Source organism: Ambystoma mexicanum, chromosome 9, assembly GCF_040938575.1.
Source record: "Ambystoma mexicanum isolate Mex_15411 chromosome 9, UKY_AmexF1_1, whole genome shotgun sequence".
Taxonomy (NCBI): Eukaryota; Metazoa; Chordata; class Amphibia; order Caudata; family Ambystomatidae; genus Ambystoma; species Ambystoma mexicanum.
The window spans coordinates 1,525,671,528-1,525,680,862 of record NC_090931.1 but is presented as its reverse complement, the minus strand read 5'-3'; the positions used below and the strand labels follow the sequence as shown (position 1 = coordinate 1,525,680,862).

The following is a 9,335-nucleotide window of genomic DNA, read 5'->3' as shown; positions in this document are numbered from 1 at the left end:
GGTCAACCAACACACATTCAACACTCAAGTACTGACGTACCCCCGAAAAAAAGTTGCAAAATGCAAAATCAGACCATCTCCCCACTGAGAACACCAATGAACAGCACCTGTTCATTTATCGAGAACCAGAACAAAGCTAGAGTCAAGCTATTGCATCCCAAATATTGATCCTGTTGCAGAATGGAGGGAACTCCCTGGAGCATCATCCATGCATGCATTAGGTGAATCCAGCGAAAGCCGGGGAATACCAGACAACCACTGACCACTCAGAGCTCAGCGAACACCGGAGAAGTTACTCACCCGAGTGACTACTGATGGAAAACACAGATCATCTTCTTTTAGTAGCCATAAAAGTACAGAACATGAATAAATACATTGAATACAAGAATTTTAAAACCTTAACACATACCGATACATTTATAAGACAGAATACGAGTCGTAAAACATCACAGTCCCATGGATAAAAGCACGGGTAATCACAGTGACGATCATAATTCAAATCGAAACAATAAGAAATATGCAGTATTGAAAATAGATGAACAGATGAATAATTAAAACAACAATAAAACTAATGCTGTAGTTGAAGAACTATTTCAAATGTGTAATACACAATCAATCAGACTAATTATTATATTTAATTACTATAAAACTGCATAACAATATCAGATTGCGGCATTCGAGGTGAATTTAAATAAAAGAAAGAGGATTAGGAACAGCAGCACAGAGGTAACCCTAACTGCATAATAGTCTACTATCAAGTTACAACCAGGCACTCTAATTCATTCTTTCTTGGATGAGTCCATATTGGCTCATGACAATGCCAAGATTATACATCGTATCCACCAGGCCTGTGACGGCCTGCTGAAGGAATAGTGAGGAAGTCAATTGATTGAAGACCCCATGCAAGTTCCTCATTACGGAAGGTCATTTTGTTATAATCTTGGCCACCCTGCCCAGTGGCGTGAAAACTCCTAGCTTCAATAGTATCTTCTCTCATGATTGACAAGCAGTGTTTTCTGATGGCATATCCAATAGATACATTTATTGATAAAACTGTCTTTCCCCTCCTGTTTTCCTGATGTTAATTTTGGTTCATTAGTCATGTATAATACTCCTCGTCCATGGTTATAATCATTCTGTCTGGTGGTCCGGAAAGGGTGCCAGTACATTGCTACCAGCACCGTTATTTCCGGACCGCCAGGCTTGTAATGAGGCCCTATGTCTTTTGCTATATAACCTCCCCTGGGCCGATAGCCAATCCCCACGACAGTATGAGGTGCATCATCTGAGGCTTTGGGGCCTTTTACCACGTCATTACTAGGTGGCACATGGCCCATGTTTGGGGATGGATGGCTTTAATATGATTTTCAATCACCTGGAAAATGGGATTCCCTTAGCAGCAGGCATTTGATTTGTTCGCGGTAAATGGGTAGATACAGCGATCCGAGGTGGGGGTCTACCCGCAGGAGGATTCATCAAAGTAGTTAGGTTTTTCAGATCTTGCTTAGCTAGGCCAAACTCCTTTTTAAATCACCAATCGCTTGTCACAAACTTCTAATTTCAGCCAGTAACAAAAATCAATTGGAACAATCCCCCAATCTGTGCGCAACGTGAGGGTTCTGGGACTTGATTTCCATTTTGCTCACCATGGTTCAACATAGGAGTGGCAACAGTGTTATCTGGATTAGGGACCACTATACCAGTTCACTGCTCCTTGACCAAATTAGTGGATCAAAGCAACAGGAAATTTTTGATTCCTTTGGAGATAACAAAGGGGACTTGCATGAAGTCTTCCTCTTCTGAATCGCCAGTTGATGGCTGATTATTGGACAACTGGTCACTTGAAGGAATCGCCGGGCCCTTCCAGGTGCAATGCATCTCAACTGGAAGGACATCATTACCTCCACCATAAGATATGGAACCAAGTCAGTGGTGTATGCTCGACTGGCTCAAGGGGCAGCTTTATTCTGTCTCCCCCTGCTGCCTCCAAACAATGTTAATCTTTTTAAATAAAAGCAGATGCACATCATAGGCAGAGTGCAGGGGACAGCCTCACCGTTTTCTTTGGGCTTTGCTGAGTGCTTGATATTCAGTGTCTTTTAAAACAGAGTGGGCTGGGCCAGCAGAAAAGCAAAGGAGAAGTACAGGATGCTGCTGAGGTGGCAGACTGCCGTGCCCTTCTCCTTGGGCTTCAGCAAGGGCTCGATATCCAAACTCTGAAGGTCTGCAGCAGTTGGCCAACCTGCTGAGCTATCATACTGGTAATGGTGCATGAGCGATGCAGGTTAAAGTAGATACTCGCTGTGGGTGCTTGACCTATGATCTGTTTCTTTTTAATATATTTATAATATGCAGCATTCACCCAAAAGGCATGTTGGTGCAGAGTGCTTGGCCCACAGGAGAGCGCAGCAGGGCTGCTGACTTACCAAAAGAACAGATTATCATCAGGAAATGGAACACTGGTTGGAAGGGAATTCCACTCTTTGGCCCCAATATCATCTCTAGCCTTAAGATGGAGCACTTGCGAAACTGTTAAGAATATACAGGTTTTTCTTTGCAAAATATCTCTTGCTTATATTTACAATAAATGATGCACTGTTGTCATGGAAGTACTTGCCCAACATATACATGGCTTTTAACTATATGAATGAAGCTTTGCTCACTCTGTACACTGGTGAGGGTTTCTTCCCAGTGTGGGATCTCGTATGAGTCATTAGACTTGATGCACGATTAAAGTGCTTACCACATTCTGTACACCCCAGGGCTTCCCACCAGTATGGATCGTCTGATGCACAATCAGAGCCGAGATGCAAGTGAAGCTTTTCACACACTCTGAGCACCGGTATGGTCTCATCCCAGTATGGGTCATCTGATGCAGGTGCAGAGGTGTGAGCTCCGGGTGAAGTTTCTCTCACTCTGTACACTGGTAGGATCTAGCCCCAGTATGGCTATTATGATGCAGGTGCACACTTGATTTCTGAGTGTAGCTTTTCTTACACTATGTACACTGGTATGTCTGAACCCCAGTATGGATCCTCTGATGCTGCTGCAGATGTGAGCTATAAGTGAAGTTTTTCTCACATGCCATACACTGGTATGGTCGCTCTCCAGTATGGATCCTCTGATGCAGGTGTAGTTCTGAGCTCCGAGTGAAGCTTCTCTCACACTCTGTACACTGGTATGGTCGCTCCCCAGTATGAATCTTCTGATGCACGTGCAGATATGAGCTGGAAGTGAAACTTTTCTCACACTCTCTGCAGTGGTATGGTCGCTCCCCAGTATGGATCCTCTGATGCTGATGCAGATTTGATCTCTGGATGAAGCTTTTCTCACACTCTGTACACTTGTATGGTCGCTCCGCGGTATGGATCTTCAGATGCCTGTACAGGTGTGACTTATAAGTGAAGGTTTTCTCACACTCAGTACAATGGTATGGCCGAACCCCAGTATGGATCCTCTCATGCAGGTGCAGATTTGATCTCTGAGTGAAGCTTTTTTCACACTCTGTACACTGGTAGGGCCGTTCCCCAGTATGGATCGTCTGATGCTGATGCAGATGTGAGCTCTGAGTGAAGCTTTTCTCACACTCTGTACACTGGAAGGGTCGCACCCCAGTATGGATCCTCTGATGCCGCTGCAGCTGTGAGCTGTTAGTGTAGCTTTTCTCACACTCTGTACACTGGTATGGTCGCCCCCCAGTATGGATCCTCTGATGCTGCTGCAGATCTGATCTCTGAGTGTAGCTTTTCTCACACTCTGTACACTGGTATGGTCGCACCCCAGTATGGCTCTGCTGATGCCGGGTTAGATATGAGCTCTGAGTGAAGCATTTCTCACACTCTGAGCACTTGAAAGGTGTTTCCCCTGTGTTTGATCTTGGCTGTCTTCTCCTCTTTGATGTGTGATTAAAGTGCTCATCACATTCCGTGCACTCGTAGGACTTCTCCCCAGCATGCATCCACTGATGGCTGTTTGTTCTCTGTTGAAAGAAGCAGAGGTACCCTTTATTATTTTATGTCATCGTACAGCCTACAAATCAATTGATCTACCACAGAGCTGATAATCCTTGTTGTACAACACAGTAAAAAACTCACTGGGTGATCCTGTGAGAAGCCACACTTCTGAGCCTTCACCAATTAGTAGAGAGACATGGATAAAATGTGCTTGTTGGGAGAATCCTATATGGACCTACACATAAAAGATTGAGTGCAAATCTAGTCGTATTTGCCCCCATACATGAACAGATGAGACCGGGGAAAGTAGTTCACTTTCACTGCTTGATGCAGTATTTTTCTAAAACAAGAAATTCATTGGGGACAAATAGAATGCTCAATGAGAGGCTATCGACTATGGGACGATATTGTGTGCCTCACATATCCCGACCCCCAGATCCGGCACCTTCCTCCCCTCTGGTTGCCCATCCCTGTTCCTCCCCCCACCTCAAACTACTACTCCTGTAGGACCGCCCCCACAGTATACACGCACCTACACCCGACCAGTCATGCCCGTGAATAAGGCTCCTCACCTTCCCATCTGCAGATCCCACTCTCCGCCTTCTCTAACCAGCCCAGCCATACAAGCGCATCTGACTGGCTCAGCAGCCTCATGACTGCACCAGCGGCTGCACCAACCTACCTATTCGACAAAATCCCACTTAACTTGCCCATTTACCACTCTGCCACAAATACTGTCCTAAGGCACAAACCCAAAGACCACAAATACCCCACAGCATCCCAAACCCCTCGTGAGAAAGGATGCCTCCACACCCAACCTAATGCTCACCAAAAAAGAAATCACCTCCTGCTGGAGAAGTGTACTTACTACCTACCCAACCAGACAATCCATGGTTATGTACTGCTATACTGCCTGCACTCCCCCTTTCAACCTCCTGCACCCAAAGAAAGAAATGCCTGATATAGACAGCGAACCAACTACCTACCCAATCAGACAATCCATGGTTATGTACTGCTATACTGCCTGCACTCCTTTCAACCTCCTGCGCCCAAAGAAGGAAATGCCTGATATAGACAGCGAACCAACTACCTACCCAATGGACCTGTACTGCTATATTGCCTGCCCTGCCCCCTCTCAACCTCCTGCACCCAAAGTAAGAAAATCCTGCTTGAGACAGCGAACCTACTAGCTACCCAACCAGAGAATCGATGGACTTGTACTGCTACACTCTCTGCCCTGCCCCTTTCAACCTCCTGCACCCAAAGTAAGAAATGCCTGCTTGAGACAGTGAACCTACTTCCTACCCAACCAGAGAATCAGTGGACCTGTACTGCTACACTGCCAGCCCGGCCCCTCTCAACCTCCTGCGCTCAAAGTAAGAGATGCCCGCCATAGACGCCGAACATACTACCTACCCAACCAGAGAATCAATGGACCTGTACTGCTATAATGCCTGCCCTGCCCCTCCCAACCTCCTGCACCCAAAGTAAGAAAGGCCCACCATAGACAGTGAACCTACTACCTACCTAACCAGAGAATCAATGGACCTGTACTGCTACACTGCCTGCCCTGCCCCTCTCAACCTCCTGCGCCCAAAGTAAGAAATGCCCACCATAGACAGCAAACCTAATACCTACCCAACCAGAGAATCAATGGACCTGTACTGCTACACTGCCTGCCCTGACCCTCTCAACCTCCTGCACCCAAAGTAAGAAATGCCCGCTTGAGACAGTGAACCTACTACCTACCTAACCAGAGAATCAATGGACCTGTACTGCTACACTGCCTGCCGGGCCCCTCTCAACCTTCTGCACCCAAAGTAAGAAATGCCCGCTTGAGACAGTGAACCTACTACCTACCCAACCAGAGAATCAATGGACCTGTACTGCTACACTGCCTGTCCTGCCCCTCTCAAACTCCTGCGCCCAAACGTAAGAAATGCCCACCATAGACAGTGAACCTACTACTCACCCAACCAGCGAATCAATGGACCTGTACTGCTATAGTGCCTGCCCTGCCCCTCTGAACCTCCTGCACCCAATGTAAGAAATGCCCACTTGAGACAGTGAACCTACTACCTACCCAACCAGCGAATCAATGGACCTGTACTGCTACACTGCCTGACCCTCTCAACCTCCTGCACCCAAAGTAAGACATGCCCCCATAGACAGCAAGCCTAATACCTACCCAACCGTCAAATCAATAGACCTGTACTGCTATAATGCCTGCCCTGCCCCTCCCAACCTCCTGCACCCAAAGTAAGAAAGGCCCACCATAGACAGAGAACCTACTACCTACCTAACCTGAGAATCAATGGATCGGTACTGCTACACTGCCTGCCCTGCCCCTCTCAACCTCCTGTAGCCAAAGTAAGAAATGCCCGCTTGAGACAGTGAACCTACTACCTACCCAACCAGAGAATCAATGGACCTGTACTGCTACACTGCCTGCCCTGCCCCTCTCAACCTCCTGCACCCAAAGTAAGAAATGCCTGCACGAGACAGCGAACTTACTACCTACCAAACCAGAGAATCAATGGACCTGTACTGCTACACTGCCTGCCCTGCCCCTCTCAACCTTCTGCACCCAATGTAAGAAATGCCCACTTGAGACAGTGAACCTACTACCTACCCAACCAGCGAATCAATGGACCTGTACTGCTACACTGCCTGCCCCTCTCAACCTCCTGCACCCAAAGTAAGACATGCCCACCATAGACAGCAAGCCTAATACCTACCCAACCAGAAAATCAATGGACCTGTACTGCTATAATGCCTGCCCTGCCCCTCCCAACCTCCTGCACCCAAAGTAAGAAAGGACCACCATAGACAGTGAACCTACTACCTACCCAACCAGAGAATCAATGGACCTGTACTGCTACACTGCCTGCCCTGCCCCTCCCAACCTCCTGTGCCCAAAGTAAGAAATGCTCACCATAGACGCTGAACATACTACCTACCCAGCCAGAGAATCAACTGACCTGTACTGCTACACTGCCTGCCCTGCCCCTCTCAACCTCCTGCGCCCAAAGTGAGAAATGCCTGCGTAAGACACTGAACCTACTACCTACCCAACCAGAGAATCAAGGGACCTGTACTGCTACACTGTCTGCCCTGACCCTCTCAACCTCCTTCACCCAAAGTAAGAAATGCCTGCTTGAGACAGCAAACCTACTGTCTATTCAGCCTGGAAGTTAATGAATTTACCTATTCTTGTCCCCACTTAGGTGCCCCCCCCAGACCACACTGCATTAAACCAGTGGTTTCAGTATGCTCTCACATACTCTGTGTCCGCCCGTTAATAAATACTTCTAAGAATGCGAGTTTAGAGTTTAGAGTTTACTCTGTGTCCTCCCCAATTAAATCGTACGAGTTCACCATGTGGGAGAGGGTAAAGTTCAGAGCGTGGAGGGCAAAACCAGGTGTGTTAGGAGCCTCTTGTGCTGTAGGGTGCATATTAATAAAGCTATCCTCTTCCTGCGACATATCCCACATTGAAAGATCCAGTGGTGAGGCCATTTGCGTATGACCCTGAGGCTCAGATGTGAATAGTGACGGTGATTGCGAAAGATTTGCATCGCTCGCAAATTGAGGGCCTGGAGAAAAAGAGATATGACGCACTTCTAAAGATGTTTCTGTTTATCTAGGCGATGCACCGCCTCCTTTCCAAGAGGCACCATCTTAAACAGTCTCTAGAGGACCTGCATTGTTATTTCTGTTTGTACTTTTGCAGGATAATTGTAGTAACGCTTCATCATATACAAAAGCAACAAACACCACTTGCTACCCAACTTCCTCTACCTTGTGAACAGGGTGGTAGTTCCTATAAGTGATACTTATTTCACTTAGCTGCAAAGATCACATGAACATGAATATTAGCAAAAATATAACAACTTTTAATTCATAATCCAATTGTTAAAACAACCATCTGAAAAGCCAATATATAACGATGGTGTGACTAAAAAAAACAAATCACAGATGTACAGACAAGTAGATATTTTCTCAGAGAGCTTCATAGTTTGGATCAAAGCATCATCTTTATGCATTTTACAAATATATCATGAAAACGTCTTATTTCAAAAAAAGATCTTTCCTATCTATACCAGCAACTGTGATGCTAGTATCAAAGTGATGTGAAAACAACATGACATCCTATCTTTTGTCATGACACGTCTACACCAACTAGTGTTTCGGGGGAGAGGCATCCACCACAACTGATGTATCTTGATGTAAAGTGTGTAGTCTGTCCCCTTCTTCAGGACGCTGTCAATTTTTCAGTGTATAATCCAATATACATACAAAGAAGCAGTCATGTGATCAGCATATACTGGGCCTCATTCCGGGTTTGGAGCTAACCATGGAGTAATTAGCTCCATGGTGCCTCCGAAACCGTCCCAAATCCGGCATGGTGAATGGAGTAATTACCGGTCCATTCCAGGGTTGGAGGGACCGGTAATTCCCCATTCACCTTTTGCCCTTCCCCATTCCCATTTCTGCCCCATAGGGCTCAATGGGAATGGGGAAGGAGGTAATTATGGCACCGTAAATTACGGTACCGTAATTACCTCCGAAGTACCTTTGCGGGTCCCGTACTTTACTCCTGCTAAAAGCAGGAGGTAAGGAAGGACCCGCAAAGGGACCTCGGAATACAGAGGTAAGGGATTACCGGCATCGGCACCCTTACCAGTGCCGGTAATTCCTTACCTCCAACCTCGGAATGACCCCCACTGCCTGTAAATGCAAACAAATAAAAGTGGCTTACTATTAAAAACCTCATATTCATGTGACCATAATGGTTTCATCTAGCAGCACAGGGGCTAAGCACCCCACTGACCTGCTACTCACGTAGCTAGTTCGTTCATGTGGGAGTCAATTTTCATTGTTTGGCATAACTATTTTGCCCAGTGGATTATTCCTTACTGAAAGACAGCAAAAAACAGCAGAGAGGAGAGGTTATGTAGATTCTCTCCTTACTGCTACATAGACAAATCTATGATATATTCTGTTTTGAACCATTACCTGTTCATGGTAAGGTATAAGTACGACATTCTGGTGCATAACCACCTTATTTGGAGTGGGCGAAGAAAAATCTCCAGATAAGGTCAGCAGCGTCTGTTGTTGTGGTGCTGCTGACATGAGAGAGAGAAGAAGAGGGGGAGGAGGGGAGAGACACAGACCAAAATACGTTTAGCCTACATATTTCCAGTCATGAGTACTGTTACCAGATGTTACAAATGTGGACGTTTGCACTAACTTCTGCGGCGTTTGCGAGGTAATCCGAATGCCGTGATTACATTTTGTGACAAAATGGCAGTCCGCGTGTCAGTAATCCGCTGGAGCCTGCTGATCGCGGAATCTTTCAAACTGGAGAGTTTCCTAAGA

At 46.4% G+C, this 9,335-nt stretch overlaps 1 protein-coding gene across 1 annotated transcript in view; it reads right to left on the bottom strand.

The window, feature by feature from the left end:
* Nucleotides 1-315: 315 nt before the first annotated feature.
* LOC138489416 (zinc finger protein 420-like) overlaps nt 316-9,335 on the bottom strand; it is a 28,287-nt gene continuing 19,267 nt past the window's right edge. The window contains exon 2 of the mRNA XM_069617135.1: nt 316-3,979. Within this exon, the coding sequence (XP_069473236.1) occupies nt 2,999-3,979 (981 nt within the window). The 3' untranslated portion in view covers nt 316-2,998. The remainder of the gene's footprint in view (nt 3,980-9,335) is intronic.